General features: G+C 48.0%; 1 protein-coding gene across 1 annotated transcript in view; it reads left to right on the forward strand.

Moving 5' to 3' along the window:
* ETFA (electron transfer flavoprotein subunit alpha) overlaps positions 1-24954 on the forward strand; it is an 80141-nt gene that overhangs the window by 16529 nt on the left and 38658 nt on the right. The window contains exons 3-8 of the mRNA XM_058665503.1: positions 1620-1701; positions 1792-1874; positions 10945-11044; positions 12080-12190; positions 13672-13773; positions 14866-14934. Of these exons, the coding sequence (XP_058521486.1) occupies positions 1620-1701; positions 1792-1874; positions 10945-11044; positions 12080-12190; positions 13672-13773; positions 14866-14934 (547 nt within the window). The remainder of the gene's footprint in view (positions 1-1619; positions 1702-1791; positions 1875-10944; positions 11045-12079; positions 12191-13671; positions 13774-14865; positions 14935-24954) is intronic.

Below are 24954 nucleotides of genomic sequence, written 5' to 3' on the forward strand. Positions count from 1 at the left end.
TCCAGAGCCAGGAACTATGAGCCTCTTCTGGGTCTCCCATGCAGATACAGGGTCCTAAGGCTTAGGGCCATCCTCGATTCCTTTCCCAGGCCACCAGCAGGGAGCTGGATGGGAAGCAGGGTCGCTGGGATTAGAACCAGCGCCCGTGTGGGATCTTGGTGAGTACAATGCAAGGACTTTCTCTGCTAGGCCAGTAAACCGGGCCCTTATTTTACTTTTAAGAAAGATACATTTATTTGTAAGGCAAAGTGAGAGAGAGAGAGAGAGAGAGAGTGCTTCCATGTACTGGTTCACTCCCCAAACGACTGTATTGGCTGGGCTATGCTGAAGCCAGGAGCCTGGAGCTTCTCTCAGTGTACATGGTCAGATTATTCTAATTTTTTTCTATTTTAAAAGATGTATTATTTATTCAAAAAGCAGAGCTGACAGAAATAGACAGAAGAGACCTTCTATCCACTGGTTCACTCCCCACACTGCCGACAAAAGCTCAAGCTGGGCCAGGCCAAAGCCAGGAGCCCGGAATCCCACCCTGCTTGCCCACATGGGTGGCAGTGGCCCAAGCCACACTCAGACCATGTTCCACAGCCTTGCCAGGCACATGAGCAGGAGGCTGGATCCGAAGTGGAGTAGCTGGGACCACAGCAGCACTCAGCTGTAGGATGCCAGGCACTAACCGCTGTGTGAGCTTCTTGAACCCACATTTGTATGTGGGCAGACCTCAGTGGTTAACAGTGGCTGTCTCAAGAACGTTTCATTTTTGCAAAGTGCTGTTAATTGGGCCCGGCATAATAGAGTAGTGGTAAAAGTCCTCACCTTGCACACTCCAGGATCCCATACGGGCACCGGTTCTAATCCCGGCGGCCCCGCTTCACATCCAGCTCCCTGTTTGTGGCCTGGGAAAGCAGTTAAGGATGACCCAAAACCTAGAGGCCCTGCACCCAGAAGAAGCTCCTGGTTCCTTTCTTCGGATAGGCACAGCACCGGCCGTTGCGCTCACTTGGGAAGTGAACCATTGGACGGAAGATCTTCCTCTCTGTCTCTCCTCCTCTCTGTATATCTGGCTTTCCAGTAAAAAAAAAAAAAAAGTTACAAAAAGTGCCGTTAATTTCACTATCAGCAGAAATTATTATTCAAGATAAGCCTGGTTTGGTCTGCCCTTTCCCCCTGAGAATCCCTAAGTGTGAACTGTTTTGGGTGTGTGGTTGGCAGAGAGTAGGCCCATTTTCTCCCTTTCCAAGTTGATGACTGAGCTTGCCCTGAATCACAGGCAGAGGGCACAGTGTATAGATCTATTTGAGTTAAGAGCTATACTGGCTTTGCCTGTCAGTTATGGGGTGTGTGTGTGTGTGTGTGTGTGTGTGTGTTTTTCCCCCCTGACGACAATAGTTTTTGTTGAAATGTTTTATAGTAGGACTACGTAAGTTCCATGAATGCTAAAATCAGTTGGTGTAAAATTTTCTTTGTTGAAGAATTAAAAAAAAAAATTCTAGGTAGTCTATTTGCTAATAAAAGTTATTTTTGTAGTTGGGCACTAAGGCTTTGTTCTCTGTTGGTACTCTGTGGCTCTTCTCGTGTCTTTCTTACCCGTGTAAAGTTAGAAACCTATCTTTTAATCACAGGTGGCACAAGAGCTGTGTAAAGTGGAAGGTGTGGCCAAAGTCCTGGTGGCTCAGCACGATGCGTACAAGGGCCTGCTTCCAGGTGAGGTGTTTCTGGTGTCTGAATTCCAGCCGGGCGTGTGCGGCTGGACCGTATATGAAACAGATTCTGTTCTGTGCCTTTAATCCTCAGAGGAGCTGACACCATTGATCCTGGCAACGCAGAAGCAGTTCAGTTACACACACATCTGTGCCGGAGCATCTGCCTTTGGGAAGGTGAGACGTCTGGGAACGCGGGCTGATGTCAGCCCCGGAAGGGTCGGGTTTCACTGTTCCAGAAAGGAACCCCCAACTTTTGTTTGGACAGCCAGTCCAGATCTGTTTGAATCCGTGTGATTATCTCGCTAAATTGCAGTCTTTCAAGATTTTTTATGTAATTTCTGTTAGAAATGCTGTTTCCAGACTTTCAGATTTTGTCACAGAGAGAACGCTTCATTCTTTCAAGATTTTGTCATAACTCATCCAAGTGCCACTTCTAGGCTTCCAGGATCTTGCCTTGGAGAAAATGCTATATAGAATACTATTCGAACATTCTCTTTGTAAAAAAAGAAAAAAGTAATAATAATACTGGAGTCTGTGTGTGAATGTGTTGAGGGAGAAGGAGAGGGTAAGAGAGGGAGAATATTGTTTTGTATTGGTAATCCTTAAAGAAATTATTTATTTGGGCGGCATTAGATATTTATTTATGCTTTTTTTTAAAAAAGGTGTTTATTTTACAAGTTAGAGAGACTGAGGGAAAAATGGAAAAGTCTAACCTCCCCGGGTTCACCGCCCGGATTGCTGCAGTGGATGGGGCGGGGTCAGGCTGAAGCCGGGAGCGTCATCCAAATCTCCCGTGTGGGCAGCAGGATCCAGACACTTGGGCCAAATGTGCTACTCTTCCTAGGCCTAGGGAGCTGGACTGGAAGCAGCGTAGCCAGGACTCAAACCAGATGGCCTGTTACCTGCTATGCCACAGCACTGGGTCCAGAAATATTTATTTATTTACTGAATTACTGGAAAAATACAGAGAGAGAGAAGACAAAAATTTCCATCTGGTTCAGTCTCCACATGGCTGCAGTAGCCAGGATTGGGTCAGGCACAGCCAGGAGCATGGAACTCTCTCTGTCTCTCCCTTGTGAGTGACTTGGGTTGTCATGGATTGCCTTGACTGCCTTTCCAGGTGCATTAGCAAGAAGCTGGGTTGGAAGCGCCTAGCTAAGAACTGAACTTCACTCTGCCGTGGGATGCTGATGTCTCAGTAGTGGCTTGCTGGTGATATTCAGAAGGGCCAGATTCTGTCTACTTGGAGTTTGTAAAGAGCTGTGGTGTGGTTGAAGCTATCCTAGGGTAAACAGAGATGTAACTTGGGAGCAGCTGTTTAACCTGATGATTACCCCAAATCAGAGTGGCTGGGTTTAATTCCCGTCTTTGGTTGCCAACTCTGGTTTTAAGCCAGTTCAGATTCTGAGAGGCAACAGTGGTGATATATCAAGCAGCTAGGGTCCTGCCACACACGTGGGAGACATGGACTGAGTTTTTGGCTCCTGGCCTTTGCCCCAGCCCTGTCCTGTCTGTACTGAGCATTTGGAGGAGTGAATCAGTAGGTGGGAATTTATGTGTGTCGCTGTATGTTTCTGTCTGGATTTCTAGAGCAAATACAAAGTAATAAAGGGCTGGCATTTGTAGCACAGCAAGTTAAGATGCTGAATAAAGTGTAGGCATCCCATAGCTTGAATGCTGCTGTGGTCCCAGCTACTCCACTTCGGATCCAGCCTCCTGCTCATGTGCCTGGCAAGGCTGTGGAACATGGTCTGAGTGTGGCTTGGGCCACTGCCACCCATGTGGGTAAGCAGGGTGGGATTCCTGGCTCCTGGCTTTGGCCTGGCCCAGCCTGAGCTTTTGTCGGCAGTGTGGGGAGTGAACCAGTGGACAGAAGGTCTCTTCTGTCTATTTCTGTCAGCTCTGCTTTTTTTTTTTTTAAAGATTAATTTATTTTATTACAAAGTCAGATATACAGAGAGGAGGAGAGACAGAGAGGAAGATCTTCCGTCTGATGATTCACTCCCCAAGTGAGCACAGCGGCCGGTGCTGTGCCGATCCAAAGCTGGGAACCAGGAACCTCTTCCAGGTCTCCCACACGGGTGCAGAGTCCCACGACCTTGGGCTGTCCTTGACTGCCTTCCCAGGCCACAAGCAGGGAGCTGGATGGGAAGTGGAGCTGCCCGGATTAGAACCGGTACCCATATGGGTTCCCGGGGCGTTCAAGGAGAGGACTTTAGCCACTAGGCCACGCCACCGGGCCCCAGCTCTGCTTTTTGAATAAATAATACATCTTTTAAAATAGAAAAAAATAGGTATAATTTGACTATGTACACTGTGATAGGTGTGAAGAAATAGCTGTCAGATGGACAGGGGTTTTCATACAATTAATAACAAAAGAGAGAAGAGTATAGAGGGACCAGGACAAGAGCTTCGTCAGTGGGTCTCCTTGCGTCTTTTGTGGCCGTGAATAATATCCTAGCTGCCTTTCATTTTATTCCGTTCTGAAGAAGCTGTGATTTTCAGTGTTTAACTTTACTTCAAATAATTATAAATTTTGCGCCAGTGCAGCTCCTTAGGAAGGGTGCATGTAGTACTTCGGTGTGCAGATCAAGGAGATTCCCCACCCACTCTGTCTTCAGGAGCAGACCTGCTCACAGTTGCACATTAGCCTCTCTGGTTTTAAAAATTATAAAATGGCTCAGGTGCAATAGTGTAGTGTAATGGCTAAATTATTGCCTTGCATGTGCTGGGATCCAATATTGGAAAGGCAGATTTTCAGGGAGAAGGAGAGACAGAGAGAAAGATCTTCCATCTGCTGATTCACTTCTCAAATGGCTGCAATGGCTAGAGCCGGGAGCCAGGAGCTTCTTCTGGGTTTCCTAGATGGTGCAGTCAAGGATGGCTTTGAGCCATCCTGGACTGCTTTCCCAGTCCACAAGCAGGGAGTTGGATGGGAAGTGGAACAGCTGAGATATGAACTGTTGCCCATATGGGATCTTGGCAGTTGCAAGGTGAGAATTTAGCCAAATAAAACAACATAGAATTTCTTTTTAACTTCTGAAATGTGATAGTATACTATGAGTTGTTTGTGATTTGCACTTTTTTTTAAGAAAATCTAAGAGTAGGTCTTAACTGTTAGCCCATGGAGTGGCTCATGTTTTATGATTGTATAATATCTCACAGTTAGGTTGTTTCTAAATATTTGTGCATGTTTGTATACATGTCTGGTGTTATGTGTTGACTGTTGCTAGGGTCTTTCATACTAAAAGGAATTCAAGGACAGAGATCGGTAAAGGTCAGGGAAGCAAGGTTTATTTGTGTGCAAAGCATAAGTACACACTCAGAAAGGAGCGTGCGCGTGCTCGAAAGGCAGTGAGGCTGGAGGCCGTCCCTCCAGGTGATCTGGAGGCATTGGCCAGAGCTGTCGGAGGTAGGGTTTAGCTGGGCACTTGAAAGGGGCTGGAACTCTGGCTGGGGCCTGAGGACCATCCGTTCCCTTGTCTCTGGAAATCTCTGAAGTGTCACATGTTTGGGTGCATGATGAGGGTGCGAATGTTGGCCGTGGGAATTACTATGAGCTAAAGGTCCTCTCATAAGGGTGCTGCTGCCAGCCACATTGGATGCTTTTATTTGGTATAGGTTCTTAGCGTCCACAGGGAAGCTGTGATTTTCTCCTGGGTTTGGGCAGTGCAAGTGAGGCCTGAGGTAGGTGCCAGGCAAGCTCAGCTTTTCTGTGTTAGCTACCGCTTGTTTGCGTCATTGATGTTTATTCTAGAAGAGGTGAGGCGGAGGCTACGCGCTTTCAAATGTTTGCTGTGTCTTACTCAGTTGATAACCCTTGGTACTGTGTGTTTTAGCATTTTCCAGGCTGATGCGGAGGGTGGCAAGGTCTCAGTGGGTCCTTCTGTCTGTGAGGATGTCGGTGCTGTGTTAGATGATCTGAACAGTCGCCTGAGTGTTGGTTTCTGAGGCAGCAGCTCACCTGGAAGGTTGTTAGGCCATGAGTGAGTGGATGTTTACTGTAGCTCGTCAGCTAGATTTTTCTTCTCTGGACTTTGCTGCTGTGCTGGCAAAAGTTTTGAGGAAGGTCACGTGGGAATAACTGATTCTGTAGCCTGTCGATGGGTTTGCAGTGAGGGAGTCCCTCAGAAGCAGCGAGGTGAGATTCTGTGACAGACAGTCGTTCATCACTTGTGGTTTTGAGATTACACACTTACAAACTGGGATGTTAGAGTTTAAAAAAGAATCTGTCCAATGTTTTTGTGTGCTGGATAAAGAACACAGGGGCAGATACTGCTTCTTCACCCAGAAACCATATGACCAAACCTACATCATGAAAATATTTTTTCTATGACTTTTATGTATTGATTTATTTGAGGAAGCGAAGCAGATGAGAAAGATCTGTCATTTTGTTCAGTTCTCCAAAGTCTGCATGACCAGGACTGAGCCAGGTTGTAGCCAGGCTGTAGCCAGACTGTAGCCAGGAGCCCAGAACTTCATCTAGGTGTCCTGTGTGGGTGGTAGGGATCCAGCTACTCCAGCCACCATCCTCAGCTGTCTCTTGGTCCGCATGAGCAGGAAGCTGGAGCTGGGGGCCGAATTGGGGGGTGAACCCAGGCATTCCAATATGGGATGCTGGTATCCCAGCTGATGTCTGAACAGCTAGGCCACTTGCACAGCCTGTAAACATTTGGTTAAAACTAAATATGTACTTATTTTTAAGAATTGTTTAATTGAAAGGCAGAGTTACAGGGAGTGAGACAGAGATCTTCCATCCCACGGATTCTCTTCCCAGATGTCCACAACTTCTACTGCTAGGCTAGGCAAATCCAGGAGTTTGGAGCTGGGTGCAGAGGCCCAAGGACTAGGGCCAGCTTTTTTTTTTTTTTTTCAAATTTTATTTTTCATGTTTACATAGTTGATTAGGGTGGAAAGGGCCCAGGAGCAGGGGAAAGTGGGTGAGATCATTGTTTCCACATTTAATTTTTTCTTCTTCCTATATCTGGGGGAAAAAGGGAGATGAGGGGAGAAGCTGCCCTATGCAGAGATGGGAAATGACCATCCATGTCATCCCAGAGTCCCCAGTGTGCAGGATTCTCCAAGGGTTCTGCTCAAGTGGTTCTAGTAGTTCTAAAATGCTATTTATCTCACAGATCCAAGGATGAGGAGATCCTTCCAAGGTCCGTTAGTTGACATAGTACACCTTAGATTCTTCATTCACCCAGATATTTGCAGCAACAATTGGCTGGAGTAGTTGATCAACTTGTTCTGCCCTCCTTCCTTTGCTGTGATACCAGATGTCCTCTGCAGGTCCCCATAGACTGCCAGATCCTCCATGTGCATCTGGGTATGCCATCCACTGCTCTGTCCAAGCCATTCCAGAGGCCCAGTTCTAACACATGTACTCCACGGTCAGACCACAGATCCTGATTCTCCTGCTGGTTGGAGTTCTGAGTCTAGTGGTTAAGTTGGGGAGAATCCCAAAAGGAACCCTGTCTGAAGTGATCCCAGACCTGACTCTTGTGTGTGCTTCCCAGTAAGGGATCCATCTCTGTCTGTCCCCCACATCAGGCAATGCACATACTAATAGTTGCAATTGGTGGGTCAGTTCTTTCTCCAGCCCCGCCTCTTGTTAAACCAATGGATGCTGCAAACCAACCTGAACCTGCCCACCACTCACTCAGCTGTCACATACAGCAGTGGAAGCTGCAGCCTAGTGGGAGCGACTCCCAGTAACACCCACTAGGCCTATCCCAGCCCTGGTTCTTGTGCTTGCCAATTTGTGCAGCACGCTGTTCTAGTCTGTCCTACATCACATTCTGCTTCTATACACGTCAGTGGGTTTTGAGGCCTAGTTCAACCCAACCAACTCTACCCTCCAACCCACACTCATGCCAGCAGGTGCCACCACCTGTCTAGCCAGGCTCGCTCCCAGCCCTGGTTCCCATGCTCACTAGTAGAGTTACAGTCCATCAGAGAGATGCCCAGTTTCCCTGCTGGGCCCACTCTCAGTCCCAGACCTTGCACTCTCTGGGTGGTTCTGCGGTCTAGCTTGACAGGACTTGCCCCAAGTCCCAGCACTTGCCAGCTGATACTGTGGCAAATGCCAACCCGTCTGCACTTATTCTGGCTGTTGCATGCACCAGTGGATACAGTCAGTTAGCCCAGCCTGGCTTTCCCCTAACCTAGTTCACATGCAGACCAACAGGTGTTGTAGCCCTGCCTAGCCTGATCTGCCCCCATCCCAGCTCTCAAGCTTGCCAATGGGAGCAGTGGCCTAACAGGGGAACCCCCCACAGCCCCATACCACCCCCTCCCCACGGTCTCAGCTGTGCTGGTGGGTGCTGTTGCCAAGTCTGGCATGGCCCACTTCACCTTGGCATCTTCCCATGGTGCTGTAACCTGTCCCAGCCCTGTCTGCCTCCAGTTCCAGTTGCTGCTGGTGGGTGCTGCAGGCTAGCCTGACCCAGCCAGCCCCCAGTCCTAGCCCTAATGTTGTGGCCCAACCTGTCCCTCACATTGTCCTGGTTTTCAGATCTGCCAGTAGATGTTATGAACTGGTTGGGTAAATTTCTGTTGCTTTTTCAGGCACATTAGCAGAGAGCTGAATCAGAAGTGGAGCAGCTGGGACCTAGTGCCCCCATGGGATGCTGGCCTCACGCACAAGTAGTAGCTTAACTTGCTGTGCCACAATACCAGCTCCAAACCTTAAAAATATAAATACTTAAAAAAATAAAACTTTTATTCTTTTTTTATGATTTATTTATTTTTATTGGAAAGTCAGATATACAGAGAGGAGGAGAAACGGAGAGGAAGATCTTCTGTCTGATGGTTACTCCCCAAATGGCCGCAACAGCTGGAACTGATCTGATCTGATCCAAAGATAGGAGCCTGGAGCTTATTCCAGGTCTCCCATGTGGGTGCAGGGTCCCCAAGACCTTGGGCCATCCTCAACTCTTTTCCCAGACCACAAGCAGGGAACTGGATGTGATGTGGGGCAGCCAGGACATGAACTGGCGCCCATATGGAATCCTGGTGGTTGCAAGATGAGGATTTAGCCACTAGGTTACCGTGCCAGGCCCTAAGCCTATGTACCTTTTAAAGAGACAGATAACGGTCTCAGGAAATGTATATGAGCAACTAGATCCAAGAGAGCAGACCTAGTGTGTATAGAGGATTCTTTTAAAAGAAAGTACATGTTAATGTTAATCATTATTATATAATTGTACATGTTGTGAGAGGATGCAGAATAAAGGAATGATGATTAAGACCACGGTATGGGGCCTGGTGTGGTAGCATAGCAGCCAAAGTTCTCACCTTGCCCGTACCGGGATCCCTTATGAGCGCCGGTTCATGTTCCAGCGGCCCTGGTTCCCATCCAGCTCCCCACTTGTGGCCTGGGAAAGCAGTTGAAGACAGCCCAAAGCCTTGGGACCCTGCACCCATGTGGGAGACCCAGAAGGGGCTCCTGGCTCCTGGCTTAGGATTGGCTTAGCTGTGGCCATTGTGGCCACTTGGAGAGTGAATCATCGGATGGAAGACTTTTTTCCTCTCTGCCTCTGCTCCTCTCAGTGTATCTGGCTTTACAATAAAATCAAATAAATTAAAAAAAATAATAAAAGACCACAGTATGGGAATCCTCAACAAGCTGGGATCGAGGGTGGAAGCAGAGGCCACCGTGGGTAGGATTCCATGGAGAGTGTGCCCCCAGGGGCAGTGTCACCCACTGCACTGACAGGTGCTGGAGAGTCAGCTGTGTGGACGTGTGGAAGTCCGCTTTTCCATTTGTGAAATAAAAAGGAATACTTCACATTTTGGTGCCACTAAGCTGGAATCCAGAGGGAAATGATGGCCGGCCTGCACTCACTCGCTTCCGGTCTAGAGCTGGGAGCCGTGGGCCTTCAGCCTGGATGCTTAGTGCTTCTCCCCTCAGTGAAATGAAGGAGCTGAGGCCGTTCCCTTGGGTCCTTTCTGGTACGAAAGGTGGCAGCACGTGGGTCTGTTCCACAGATGCTGTCTGCACACAGAAGTAAGTACCTATGTGTCTTTTTGTTGCTCTTGTTAATTTATCATACATAGGCAATTCTTCAGGTTAGTTTTGATTTTCTTTAAAAAATTACTTGAAAGGCAGAAAGACAGAAACAGACAGTGATGTCACACCCACTACATCATTCCCCAGATGTCTGCTGCATCTGGCTCTGGACTACGCAAAGTTGGGCCAGGCTGAAGCTACCAGTCAGGAATACGCTCAAGGACTCCTGTTGGCAGTGGGCAGCATGAGGACTCCTGAGGGGCGGTGGGCAGCAGGCCCCACATCCTGGAGCCATCAGTCAGGACTCCTGAGGGGCGGTGGGCGGCAGGCCCCACATCCTGGAGCCATCAGTCAGAACTCCTGAGGGGCGGTGGGTGGCAGGCCCTACATCCTGGAGCCATCAGTCAGGACTCCTGAGGGGCGGTGGGCAGCAGGCCCCACGTCCTGGAGCCATCAGTCAGGACTCCTGAGGGGCGGTGGGTGGCAGGCCCCACATCCTGGAGCCATCAGTCAGGGATGTACACAGGACTCCTGAGCGGTGGTGGGCGGCAGGCCCTACATCCTGGAGCCATCAGTCAGGGATGTACACAGGACTCCTGAGGGGCGGTGGGTGGCAGGCCCCACGTCCTGGAGCCGTTGTCACAGCTTCCCAGGGTTTATTAGCAGGAAGCTGGATCAGGAGCTGAGCTGGTCCTTTCCCCCAGACACTCTGATGGGGGTGCTAAGCATTGTCTCCAAGGCTAATTCATGCTCATTCATGGTCTTTCTATACGCCATGATATCAACAAAAGATGAAAGGTCGGCTTCAAAGATTTTTCTTTCTTACACGTTAAATAAAGATATATACAAGTCTAATTCTTCGTAGTATTTTAGAATTCTACTACTCCTTTTAATTTTTCCCCTCTTATCTAATTTCAGTAATCCATAACTGTCACAACTTTGTAATTAACATTCATTAAAGCAAGTGTCATATTTCATAGTTCAGTGTATTGAATTAAGGTGGCTTATTACTGTAAAAGTGAAAAGCCTTAGTGTACTTAGAGTAATGGTAGGCACTGAGTCTCAGAGGCTGTCCAGAAAGCCGTGCCTGGAGCTGTAGTGTTTCCAAAGGTACGTGTGAAATATGGAAGACTTGAATTAGAATGTCTGTGGAGCGTGCATTCAGAAAATGTCACTGTTGACAGTTTATTGCTGCCCATTCGTGTAACTCGCTGCTTGTTTTGCTCTTAGAACCTTCTGCCTAGAGTAGCGGCCAAGCTTGATGTTGCCCCCATTTCTGACATCATTGCCATCAAGTCTCCCGACACGTTTGTGAGGACTATTTATGCAGGTGAGTAGCCATAACCAACTTGTTATGTTTTACTGCAGAGCAGAAAGCCATTGGTGGGACAGGAGTTGAAAACAAAGCATGCAGTGGTTTCGGGTAGTCCCTCTCGAGGGCTCCTGAGGGCGGGCAGCCTCAGCGCAGGCCGCTGCGCGCTCTCCTGTCCGAGGCCGGCCCGGGCTTTCCTGCTTGCTCGCTCCATTGGCAGAGAACTGTTTCCAGTGTTCAATAGAAATTAAGTTAATGATCCAGTATATTTTATCAGTAGCACCTGGAAAGACAAACTTGTTTTTTAAACCATATTTTAAATCATCTTTGTTTCTCCTACTTCATGTACATTAAGAAATGCATTTCAATAGCTGTTCAGTTGATTGATCTTTTATCGAGCACTCCGGTCTCTGGTGGGACTCTTTGTTCTTTCTGATTCAGGTAGTGTGTGTTCCCAATCAGACCTTTCATCTTCTGCAGTGTTTCAGGGCAGGTGTTTGGTCACTCTGAAGTTGATTGCAAGTTGGTAATAAATGCAGGTCCTTCAAAACTGTTGACACTTTGGAGCTTGTTCTTTGTGTCCTGCCGTGTTTTCACATATGCTCTGTGTGTAACATGGACGGTAGTGGAGTTGTCACAGTTGCAGCAACTCATGGGTTTGGGGGAGCTGTTTTCAAAGAAGAAAGCTGTGTACATGCCCCTGATGGGGGAGAGTACAACCCCTTAGTTGGATCTGCCTCCAGACAGGTCAGTGCCTGTCTTTTTTTTTGTTTGCTTTTCTTTTTTGCATTTGAAATGCAGAGTTACAGAGAGAAAGACAGAGCCAGAGCCAGAGCCCATCTTGTCTTTACAGACAGCGCAGGGTTATACAGGTATCCACTGATGGGTTTCTTCCTGTTACATTTCTGTTTTCCCAGTATTTAGTAGAAGTAGTGATCGCCATTTCCTAGACACTTGTTGCCTTGCCTTTGTGAAGTAAGTTGTGAGTCTCAGAGGGACGCCCGTTCTGTTGCCCTTTGTAACGGCGTATTGAAACTTAATCATGTATTTCAGGAAATGCTTTGTGTACGGTGAAGTGTGATGAGAAAGTGAAGGTGTTTTCTGTTCGAGGAACGGCTTTCGAAGCTGCAGCAACAAGTGGAGGTAGTGCCAGTTCAGAAAACGGTGAGTGCATTTGGAGAGGGAGTTTGTTTTTGTAAGGCAGAAGGACAGACCAAGGGCTCTCGTGTCTCGTTCACTCCTCAAATGCCCACAACAGCCTTGGCTAAGCCAAACCAAAGCTGGGAGCCAGGAACTCAATCCAGATGACCCATGTGAGTGCCGGGTATCCAAGCACTCAAGTCACTATCAGCTGCCCTCTGGGGTGCTCATAGTAGAAGCTGGAGTCAGAAGTGGACGCAGTGGGCCGGGGTGTGGTACCTGCAGTGCCAGCCTCCCATTCGCCGGTTGGCTTGTGTCCAGGATGTTCTACTACCAGTCCAGCTCCCTAATGGCCTAGGAAAAAGAAGCAGAGGCCGGCCCAGGTGCTTGGGCTCCTGCCACCCACTTGGGAGACCCAGCTGTGTGACTCCTGACTCTGGCCTAGATCCGCTCTGGCCGTTCTGGACATCTGGGGGAGTGACCCAGTGGAAGGAGGGCCTCTTGACCTCTCTTGTTCTGTAACTCTTTCAAATAAGTGATCAAATCTTTAGGGGAAAAAAAAAGTGGAGTCAGGTCTTGAACCCAAGCACTCTGATATAGTATAGGATGTGAGAGTCTCTGAGGTACCAGGGAAAATGCCCAGGCCTGGAGTTTCGGGGTTTCTTCTTGTTGCTGTTAGGTTTTTTGGGGAGATTTATTTATTTATTTTGAAAGGCAGAGTGATTGAGAGAGGGAGAGAGACACAGAGATCCTTCCATCGGCCAGTCCTCTCTCATGTTGGTCAGGACTTTACCAGACTGGAGCCAGGAGCCAGGAGCTCCGTGTTTATATCCCTTGTAGCTGGCAGCGGCCCAAGTAGCTGGGCCATCTGTGCTGCTTTTCCTAGTGCTGTGCCATGGGATGCCATTGTCACAGGCGGCAGCTCAGCGTGCTGTGTCACAGTGCCACCCACAGGCCCTGGGCCCAGTTCTTTTGATTGCTAGTGTTTTGTGTTCATAGATGGTATTACATTTAGAATAAAAGGTGACCTTTAATTAAATTTCTAAAGTAGAGTATTTGAAAATTTAATCTAGTAAAATATATTTGCAATGCTTTTTCCATGTTACATTAGCAGGGCCGTTGCTTTGAAGGGAATGGGAGGGAGATAACCCGCGGAGATCCACCTGTTCAGTTGACTTGAAGAATTTTGCTCTGTTGTGTGCTGTTGCCTGTGGCAGAGAACGTGCACTCCCTGTACAGAGGTGTTCAGCTTTCATCTGCACAGCATCTGGGGGAACCTTGCCGAGGGTTATTGTAAATCAGTGACTTCTCTGAAGTCCCACTGCTCTTGTGAGAGGGGCTGTGATGGTCGCCTGCAGTCTTCCCATGATCAGAGAAAATGGAATCCAGTGACTGCGACAGTCACAGTAATTCATACATTTCATGGCATTATGGGCTTGTTTGTCTTATCTTGATAGAATTTGAACTGACAGTCATTATTTTATTGTGTATGTCAATGTGTGCAGCTTCTAGTACCTCACCGGTGGGGGTGTCCGAGTGGCTCGACCAGAAACTAACCAAGAGCGACCGGCCAGAGCTGACGGGTGCCAAAGTGGTGGTCTCTGGTGGTAAGTGGAATTGTGATTTTAAACCATATAAGCTTCCAGTACTGGGCCAGTTTTTTTTGTGTTTACCTCAGAGGAGCACGGTTGTTCTTGTTTTTTTCCAAATGGAAAGTGGGTAAGTTGCAAGTATTGTTCCCATGTGACCCATGAGGACAGGGCGGTGATGAGCGTGCTCCAGCGTCTGGCTGTTTGGAGCATGTCTGTGTCTCCGGCATCCGGGAGAGCGTGGCACAGAGCTCGCCGCCACAGCTCTGCTGCCGGGCGACTGTTGTCCGCCTGAGAGCCTTCTCGCTCCAGGCAGTGTGGATGGCTTCTCAATTACAGGGGGACCCCATGGCATCTCAAATGGTGGGGAGACTTCCAGAGTGGTCCAGGACTCTGGATAACTCTTGGAAGGTTTCTTGACATTCAGAATCTGACTGCTAATATTGCCCAAGACTTGCTTCTTTTTATACATCCTGCTCTCTTTAGTTAGAAAACAAATAAACAACAAAAAGACTTTTTGTGGCCTGCTGGTTTTTTTTTGTTGTTTGTTTTGTTTTGTTTGTTTGTTCGTTTTTGAGAACCTGAAGGCTGTGATTTAAAAGTCTTTCCAAATTAAACATCAGAGAAAGCAAGTTTCCCACTAGCCTTCGGTCCTGAGAAGCTGTATGTGAGCTGTGCGTTCCCTTTGAACTGTGTATTGGATAGCTGTTCTGTGACAGCCTACTACGGGGTGCTGAAACAGAAGTGGGAAAGCCATGGAGAAGCTGGGAGTCTGGTGGGACGGCTTCCAGACATTCTCCGCTGCCTGTGCAATTCTGTTCAACAGTGCAGACACAGCAGTGGCCTGGCTGGTGGGGCTCCTGCAGTCACGAGGTTCTGTTCCAGTGAGAGAAATCATTAAAGGTCACAGTGCTAGTTAACTAGTAGCTAGTTGTAATAGTGTAGAATGCTTTGTAGGGAAAGTTGAAAAGGTTTTACAGAATAATGGCAGGCTTAATTGTGTAATATGAAAATTCAGGTTTAGCAACATTATGTGGAAGGAGTATATTAACTTCTTTTTTTTTTTGTTTTTTTTTTTTTGTTTGTTTTGTTCCCATTCTTAAAAATGAGGTCGGGGCTTGAAGAGCGGAGAGAACTTTAAGCTGCTGTATGACCTGGCAGATCAGCTGCATGCCGCAGGTAGAGTTACTTTGCCAGCTACAAAGATGTGTCCTTTCTGTTGGGGTTGCGCATTATTTTTCCGTTTGTGTGTGCTGGGGTCTTCAAAAAGTCGATGGCAATTACACAGTATGAAAACACTATACACATAGGTTTCAGTCCCTTTTTTTGGCACCTGGTTAACTGCTGCTTTAAATGTCATGATTCCACTAACTTTTTGAAGTGCCCTTGTGTGAGTCACTCAAGGCTGTGTTTTGATTTCTGTCATTTGCAGTTTTTCCTCTATGAGACAGTTTTCCTTGGGCCTGCAGGTGCCTGGCACGGCATTTAGAGAGGAGGCCGTGCCCTGCTTCCCGTCGTATTTATGTGGCACTCTTAAATTGGTGGATCTTTGGATTTTTCTTTTCCCTTTAAAAGCACATGGAATCTACTGGGTTCAGACTCAGGAATATGCTGGCTTTTCCTCTTGATAATCTAATGTAATTTTTTCACACATATAGAAATATATTTAAAATGTTTTAATTGCAATTAATTACTTTTAGGAAATAGAACTGTTACTTAACTGATGACAATAGAGTGACGGTCTGTGAATGATTAAGAAAGTAAAATATTTGATCCATTTTAATTTATAACTACTGTAAGAATGTAATTTTTTACAAAAAAATCTGCTTTCTTTTTAGGAGTTTTGTGGACGTGTCTAACCTTCTAGGGTCTTTCTATGCTTTTATGCTATATAATATATTTATCTTTAGAAATAATAGTTGTTTGATCTAAATAAAGTTACAGTATTTACTCTTTATAATCAGATAATGTTCCCGTATTCAAGAAGGTTGTTTTATGATTTATTCTGTCCCTGAACACTTTAGACTCCAAGAAGATGACAGTCTGCAAAATTAACAAAAATTCCTGTCCTTGCACAAATTGCACTTCTGTTTGGATGAAGTAGGCCTTATATTTGCTTTCTTTGGCTGTTGTAATAAACCACCACAAACCATCACAGAGCAGTGAGGTGGCTGGTATTGTACAGCGCTGGCATCCCATGTCAGTTCCGACTGCTTCCCTGTCATCCACGTGGGAAACTCTCTGTATCCCTGAATTTCAAATAAGCAATCATAATCTCCTAGAAAAACCAGCACAGTTAATTTGTCGCAGTTTCAGAGGACAGAAGTGGGCTGAAGTCAAGGTGCCAATGTGGACTTGGCTCTTTTCTCCAGGAGAGGAAGTAGACCCTTCTTCTCTGCTGGCTTCTTGGGCCAGCCTAGTGTTGCTTGGCTTGTGGCCACTAGTGTCAGCCTCTGCCTCTGTTTTTCCTTCCTTCCTTCCTTCCTCCCTTCCTCCCTCCCTTCCTTCCTTTTTATTTTAAAAGACATTTATTTTTATTGGAAACTCAGCTCTACAGAGAGGAGGAGAGACAAGGGGGAGATCTTCCATCCGCTGATTTACTCCCCAGGAGGCTGCAGCGGCCGTGCTGAGCAATCTGAAGCCAGGAGCCTAGGGTCTCCCACATGGTCTTCTGGGTCTCCCACACTGGTGCAGGGTCCCAAGGCTTTGGGCCGACTTTGACTGCTTTCCCAGGCCACAAGCAGGGAGCTGGTTGGGAAATAGAACAGCCGGGATACAAACTGGTGCCTAAATGGGATCCCAGCACATGCAAGGTGAGGACGTTAACCACCAGGCTACCACACCAGGCCCTCTGCCTCTGTTTTTGTCTCACCTGCGTCTAGTCTCCTCTGCATTCCTCTTGTGAAGTGCGTCTGGACAGTTCTGGATAAGCTTTTTCTCCTGTCTGCTGCGCCACAGTTACCTGCACAGGTTCTGGGTGAGGAAGCATAGTAAATTAGTAAGTGATGTGAAGATCCCTCAAAAAGTGTGTGGAAAATAGATTTAAAAAGATATGTTGATTTTGGTGCAAAAAAATTGAAATCTGTATATTAAGGGTCTTCAAAAACTTCATGAGAATGTGTCTTATGGGAAAATTATGAGGATTTCAAAATGTTCTTACAGCAAAATGAACTTGTAATTCTGTTTTCCATGAGCTTTGTGGAGTGCTGATGTGCCCTGTCAGTAAGCGCGGTGGAGGCTGATGGAGCAGGTGGAGGAAGAGCAGAAGGCGTACAGGAGGGGAGGACTGCCCTGGAAGCTCGGCAGCCGGGGGAGGCCTGGAGGAACAGCCAGGGGGTGTGCGGCAGCTCTGTGCAGAGCTGAGCAGTCCCGGCCAGAGGGACGGGCAAAGTATTGGAGAACAGGGAGGAAGCTGACGGTGGGCTGGTGGGTGCAGAGGAGGAAGTGGGGAGGGAGAAGATGGGGTGTAGCAGTGGGGCCAGGTCCCACAGAGCCTCAGAGGCCTCCACGTGGAGGTTTAGGGGGATAAGGGCCGTGCTCTAATGCATCATGTAAGGTTTTGAGAATAAGGTGCAGGGGCTAAGTGCAGCACTGGGCAGGGATGGGTCTGGTCACCTCAGAGTCTACTTCATCCATCCCGGGGAGAGGTTTGGTAGTTCATTCCAGGATCCTAAGGCCAGGTGGAGATATATTCACATGTGGAGCCACTAAGATTTTCTTTTTCTAATATTTTATTTGAAAGGCAGAGCCACAGAGGAGATATGCACAGAGAAATAGATTTCTTTCTTTCTTTGGTTAAGATTTATTTAGTTACTTGTTTGTTTGTTTGAAAAAGGGAGGAATAGACAGAGGAAGGATCTTCCATTGGCTGGTTCATTGGCTATATGGCTGTGGTAGCTGAAGCTGAGCCAATCTGAAGCCAGGAGCTAGGAGCTCCTTTCTGGGTCTCCCACCTAGATGTAGGGGCCCAAGCACTTGCATTCCCAGGCACATTAGTAGGGACTTGGATTGGAAGTTGGAGCAGCCAGAACTTGAACCTGTGCCTATATGAGGTGCTGGCACCACAGGTAGCTGTCCAACGTGCTACACAACATTGCTGACTCCCTGAGAAAAGAGACCTCCTATGTACTCCCCAGATGGGTGCGGTGTCCAGGTCTGTGTCAGGCTAAGCCAGGAGCCTGGAATTCCATGTAAGTCCCTCATGTGCGTTGTAGCTTCCAAGCACCTGGACCGTTCTGCCGCTTTGCCAGGCACATTAACAGGGAGCTGGATTGTAACTGGAGCAGCTATGACTTGAAGTAGGGCTCCATTGTGGACTTCTGGTGTTGCAGATGGTAGCTCAATGCACTATTACATAGCAGCAGCCTCCATCAGTATTTTCTACAGATTGGATTTGGATTCTAAGAGAGAAGTATTTGTCCTAGCAACTGCTTTAACACAGGGAGGACCTCCAAGAGACTTCTGTGTTTCCTTTTTGTAACTCATGTGTTGGTTACTCAGTGTCACATTTTTTTTCATGGTACTATAATTTGCTGTTGATGTTGTTGTTGTGGGGGGGTGGTTCTAACTCATGCCAGTTGTTGACCTTGTTTCATGGCTTCTCACTTATGGTAATGTATAGTGATGGAGTACTGGGGTCTATCATATACAGACATGGGGTGTAATGGAACATGCATCCCTGCATCCAAACGAAAGATGGATTCCCAATGAAACTGTTGGATATGTGCAGACAATGGGATGCTAGACTGTCTGACATTGGGCCAACACTTAAATAAGAGACTGATGGAAGTACACTTAAATAAGAGACTGATGGAATTATGATTCCTTATGAAGGACTACACTGTTGTAACAATATGGGAAGAATGACGGGGAGTGGAAATCCCCCCATACAAAATTTGGGGGGGGGAATCCCAGCCTATACAAAATTGTGAAAATAATAATAATAAAGACAGGGAGGACCTCAAGTGGAGGAGTTTCTCGGGGTGGATCAGGAGTTGCTGTGAGGTGCCTGAGGGAGTTCTCCAGCGGGCTGTCAGTTAAGTAGTTGGTACAGGAGTGTGATGTTAGTTGGCGAAGTTGGGGCTGGTGATGTAATGCCTTTAGATGGAATGTGCGGCTTTGGTACTGATGGACTCACCAGTGGGAGTGAGTGCAGCTGAAAGAATTTCTAGGAATTAGTCATGAGCACTGTAAAATGAGTGAAGGGAGCAGGCGGCCAAGGAGGAATGGTAAGTGAGGCAGAAGAGCAGCACAGAGACTGGGTTTTGGAACCCGAGTAGAGTTTCACCGAGGGAAAGAATTGTCAAATACACTGGCAGGTCAGGTCATGAGGTCTGAAAAGTGACCACTGAACTTAGCTGCTTGGAAACCTTTGGCGACCCTATGACCAGGTTCCTGGAGAGCTGGAGGCGAAGCCTGACCCTGTGGTTGAGAGGAGTGACGTACATGCAGCCTACCTGGCTGTGTTCACTTTCCTGTACTTTTCAGTTTTACTCTGTTGAGAGGCAGACACACACAGATAAAGAGAACATTCATCTGTTGATTGGCTGTCCAAATGCCTGGGCTGGAGCTGGAGCCAGCACCCTCCAACTCCTCTACGTGGTGATAGGAATCCTGTTCCCTGGGCCGTCACTGCTGCTTGCTTGGTAATGCCTCATGATAATCCTGGTGGCTCTGGACAGACACATGCACTTGCTGTCCCTTACTACCTCAGGCCTCTGCCAGCAAGAACACCACCAACAGAGGCCAGACTAGACTAGCAGGGTTGCCCAACCTTGAGTGTGAGTGTCCATAACTGGGAGCCAAAATAAGCCTTTCTACGTAAAGCTGGTCTGCCTCAAACCTTCCACTGTGGCAGTGAAAAGCTGGTAGAATTGGGTAGGCTGGTATTGGGTTCTGTGCCTAGAGTGCTCTTTAGAAAGTTGCTTTTATTTCAAAGGCAGAGTGTCTGGTTGAGGCTAGGGGAAGGGGACAGAGAGGGAGAAAGGTAGATGTTAACAAACTGAACTTCCAGCCCCGGCCCGGTAGCCTAGAGGCCGAGGTCCTCACCTTGCACGCAAGGGGATCCTATATGCACACCAGTTCGTATTCCAGTAGCCCTGCTTCCCCATCCAGCTCCCTGCTTGTGGCCTGGGAAAGCAGTCAAGGACAGCCCAAAGCCTTGGGACCCTGCAACTGCATGGGAGACCCAGAAGAAGCTCCTGGCTCCTGGCTTCTGATTAGTCCAGTCTCGGCCATTGCAGCCTCTTGGGGAGTGAATCAGCAGATAGAAGTTCTTCCTATCTGTTTTTCCTCTTCTCTGTGTATCTGACTTTGCAATAAAAATATTGCAAAAAAAATCTTAAAAGAAAAAAAGAAATTGAACTTCCATCTGCTGGTTCATTCTCCAGATGTCCACCACAGCTGGGGCCAGCTCGAAGGCCGGAATTCCATTCACATCTCCCACAGCAGTGGCAGGGCTCCAGGCACTTGGAGCATCAGGCTCTTCAGTAGGAAGCTTGATCAGAAACAGAAGGGCTGGGACTCAGACCAGCGCTCTGATATGAGAAACAGGTGCCCCAAGGGGTGGGTTGATGTGCTGTGCTGCAGCACCTACTCCTCAAGGGGTTAGCTCTATGTGGGGAACTGAGAAATGGACAGGAGCTAGAGGATGTGTCTCCCAGTGGAGAGTGAAAACAGTTCTTGGAGAGAAGGTGGAATTGCTTTTTTTTTTTTTTTTTTTTTTTTTTTTTTTTTTTTTTAGATTTATTTGTTTGAAAGGCAGAGTTACAAGGAGAGAGGTAGCAGCAGATCTTTTGCTGGTTCACTCCCAAATGGCTGTAGGAGCCAGGGATTCCATCCTGGTCTCTCAGGTGGGGACAGAGGCCCAAACACTTGGGCCGTCTTCCGCTTCTCTCGCAAGCACGTTAGCATGGAGCTGGATGGGAAGTGGAGCAGCCGGAACTCAAATTTGTACCCCTATGGGATGCTGGCACTGCCAGGCAGCAGATTAACCTCCTTGAGTTGACAGAGACAATGTGCACGGAGCTGCAGGTCTTGGGCAGGTGTTTTAGTTGGAACACATGGAAGAGTGAGGGTGTTCAAGAGTTACGGGAAGTCTGATGAGAGGGGGGAAAAAGGGTAGATTATAGTTCAGGAAAGAGTCGGGTAATAAAAGGCTAGGGGAATTCAGTATGATTGCCAGGAAGCATCAAGGTCTGTTTACTCAGAGTCCAACCCTGTTACCAGGACTGAGTGCTGGAGTGTTTTTCTCCAGTCATGCTGAACTACCAGAGCAGAGATGGGAAGCCTGGGAGAGACTGCCTAATTGTTCCTCTTTCCTAGCTAGGGTGGTGATGTTGGGGGAGGCAAGGACGCTGGAGGCAGGAACAGAGGAGTGATCAGCGTGACTGAGTGTGGCGTTTAAGTCGTGTAAAGAAAGAAGAAAGACTGACTGGAATTATAGGTCAAGGTAGGATCAGAGTGTTGTTGGAGCTGGAAAACAAAGGGAGTCAGCTCGAGAGAAGAGGGAGTGATGACCTCGGGGTGTTTCGAAGGAAAGGGCTGAGCTGCAGCCATGAAGGTGGCTGAGGAGGGGTGGGGGCAAGGTCGTTGGGAGGTGCTGGGAAGCCAGAGTGCTGCAGTGCTCGAGAACGAAGACAGCCCTGGCACACAGGACTTGTGGTTTCTGTTCTGCCTTATAAAAAGTTTGTTACTTTGGCCTAACTACAAGTAGAAAATGGAATGAAGAACTCCTCCAAGAACCAGCAGAGAAGAGAGGCCCCATACAAACCCTAGTGAGAATGGGAGAGACTGAGGAGCTGAGCTCCCTGGGGTGGGGGTATCCTAGAGCAATGAAGATCCCTGCAGAGAGCAGGGCCCCAGGAGGGATGGCTGCCTGGCCCGAAACCACAGGGAGCCCTCAGCGGTGAGCTCCTCATGCTTTGCTGAAGTTTACCTTCAGGAGCTCTGAGAAGGCATCTCAGGGCAAACTGGGGCAAAGTCACTGGTTCTGCCCATGGGCCTTGAGGAGAAAAACCCCACAGAGATACGCCAGAACGTTCTGTTATTCCTAATAACACCCCCCACCTGCAGGGTAGGGTCATGACCCAATAAACCCCTGTGACATGATCGTATCCTAGTCAAAAATGAACTTGGGGCTGTTTGTTTAGCTTCGTGCAGGAGTGAGGAGTGTCAGCCTGTGGGTCATAGAAGCCCCCACGAAATCATTTGGCTTGGCCCTGCCAATGCAGCTGCCAGTGCCACTCAGAACCCAGTGAATCTACAGCAGGCTCGTTTTTAAGTTGATAATTATGTATGGCCCACAGGTGTTGTTATAAAAATCCAAGATGCCTGTTGGTAGAACAAAGGTTCCCCTCCCCTGGTAAGACACTGGTTACTCTGCCCACATCATGTACCCGAGTTCCCACACTTAATCCCTGATTGTGCATCCAGACTCCAGCTTCCTGCCGTTGCAGACTCCGAGAGGTAGCAGTGGTGACTCCAGTGACTGGGCTCTTGCCACCCACATGGGGACCTGCATGGCATTCCTAGTTCCTAGATTTGGTCTGGCACATCCCAGGTGGTTGGCGGGCATTTAGGGAATGAACCAGCAGATGAGAGTTCTGTCTCTGTCACTTAAATTAGGAAAGTAGCTGTGGGTTTAATCTGCCTAACCTGCTGAACATCACAGCTTGGCAGCTGAGTCCACTGTGGAGAGCAGCTGTTGGTCCTTATGGTTGCTTGGCTCGCTGGGGGCTGCTGCCACTGCCACAGCCCAGCCTTACTGGGGAATGTGCCGTGTACCCCGAGCCTGGGAGAGACCAAAGGTCAGGATGTGCAGTGTGATTGCTACTGAATGCCCGCAGCTTTTGCACGTCAGAAAATTGAAAATATTTGGCCTGGCGCTGTGGCCTAGTGGCTGAAGTCCTCGCCTTGAATGCGCCAGGATCCCATATGGGTGCTGGTTCTAATCCCAGCAGCACCACTTACCATCCAGCTCCCTGCTTGTGGCCTGGGAAAGCAGTTGAGGACGGCCCAATGCCTTGGGACCCTGCATCCGCATGGGAGACCTGGAAGAGCTCCTGGTTCCTGGCTCCAGATTGGTACAGCACCAGCCGTTGTGCTCACTTGGGGAGTGAATCATCAGACGGAAGATCTTCCTCTCTGTTTATCTGCCTTTCCAATAAAAATAAATAAATCTTAAAAAAAAATTGAAAATCTCGAGTTGAGCCATCCTAAGTCAAGGACCATGTGTTGTTAACCAGTCCAGTGCGCCTGGTGAGGGAGAAAAGCAAGTTCAGCCCTGGCACCTGGTAGTCCTCAGAATGGGAAGAGAGAAAACCCAAACTCCAACCCGTTCTGACCATCCCGTCTCACCTCAGAGGGAGAGAGGAGTGGAGAAGCACGGAGCAAGTTCCTTGTCCTGTCTCCTCGAAAGACTGACACCAAAGCACAGGACACGGGGCGCTCCTCCTCCTCCACACCATGTCACCAGAGGCTTAGGCACCACAGCGCCTTCCATCCAGTGTGTCAGGCCAGGCTGTCAGGAACACGCAGCAAGCATCCTACAAGCAGAAGACAGGTCAGGCATCCGAGCTAGTGCTAGTTGGAATTATCAGACTGGGAATTTAATTAATATGCTGAGATCTTGTGGAACAAAGTTAATAGTATGTAAGAGTAGCTGGGCAATTCAAGCAGAGAAATCCTCAGCAAGATGGGTAAAAATGCTAGCAATAAAAAAATGGTGAGAGAATGCCTTTCATGTTCTAGGTTTTTTAAAAGATTTGTTTCTTTTACTTGAAAGTAAGAGACCCTGTCTAGCATGGCACGTGCACATTCATACACACACACACACACACACACACACACACACACACGTCCAGGGACAATACAGGAGAAAAAAAAGGAAAGAAAGAGATATTTTCCATCCTCTGTTTTTCTCTCTAAGTGGCTGCCATGGCTGGAATTGCATCATTCCAAAGCCAGGAGCCAGGAACTTCTTCCCAGTCTCCCTCAAGGGTGCAGAGGCCTGTGCACGTAGGCCAGCCTCCATTGCTTCCCCAGGAACATTAGCATTGGGTTGGAGTGGAAGTGAAACATCTGGGACTTGAACCTGCGTCCATATGGATGCCAGTGCCACAGAGGCCTGGGCTGTGCCACCATGCTGACCCTGCCTTGCATAGACTTATGTAGCTTGAATATAGCTGAGGAAAGAATGTCTAAGCTTCCATAACTGAAAAGTGAAGGAGGAAAAAAGAAAAAATCAATTTCCGGTGAGTGTGGGATAGCTCCACGAGGTGCAGCATCCACGTGGGGGCAATAGCAGGAGGCGGAGAAAGGAAGGAACAAAACCAAAGAAGCAGAGTAGAAGATGAAGATGGATGAGGTAGCGCATGGAAAATAGTAACACATGTGGTGCTAATGCAGCTGTGTTAGTGTTCTGGGTGCCAGTGGTCAAAACGCATCAACTGAAAGGCAGAGATTGTCAGATGGATGAAAGAAAGACTCAACTGCATCTTGTCTATAAAATACTATTTTAAATGTGAGAGAGGTGTTCAAGGCTAACACTGGTCAGCAGCAGTAATAGCTGTGCTAGCCTCAGACACAGCCAGGTCAGCAGCAATAGATGTTATCAGGAATGAAGGGGGCATCACGCAACGATGTATCATTTCTCTAGGCCTTACTGTGTGTGCTCCCAACAACAGAGCATCAAGATACACAGGCAAAAATGGACAGTGTTGCAAGGAGAAAGAGCTACATCCATGTTTCAGTTGATGGCATCAGCACTTGTAGTGTGAATGAACAAGCAGAATCAGTAAGGCTGCAGTTGACCTCAGCAGCAGCATCAGTCACCTGGATGTAATCGGCACTTTTATCTACTTCTTTGTTCAAAGGCAGGACACACATTGGTCTGAAGCTCCCTGAGGTGGCTTCCCAAGCTCGGGCACGTCTGGGGGTGTAGAGTACACGGTGGCACATTTGGAGGAAAGACCAGAGACTAGTCACTGTTCTCAGATCCAGTGGACTCCCACTGGACATCAGTGGGAGGGTGAGAGCTAGAAAATCCCCCAGAGACTTGTGGATTAAATAGCACACTAAATAAGTGTGTGTACATGAAGACGTCCTAGGAGAAATTAAAAACGTTCTGAACTAAGTGAAAATGGAAACATCCAAATTTGTGTGATGCAGTAAAAGCAGTGCTTAGAGGAAAATGGGCAA

The sequence above is a fragment of the Ochotona princeps genome, chromosome 6, assembly GCF_030435755.1.
Source record: "Ochotona princeps isolate mOchPri1 chromosome 6, mOchPri1.hap1, whole genome shotgun sequence".
Taxonomy (NCBI): domain Eukaryota; kingdom Metazoa; phylum Chordata; class Mammalia; order Lagomorpha; family Ochotonidae; genus Ochotona; species Ochotona princeps.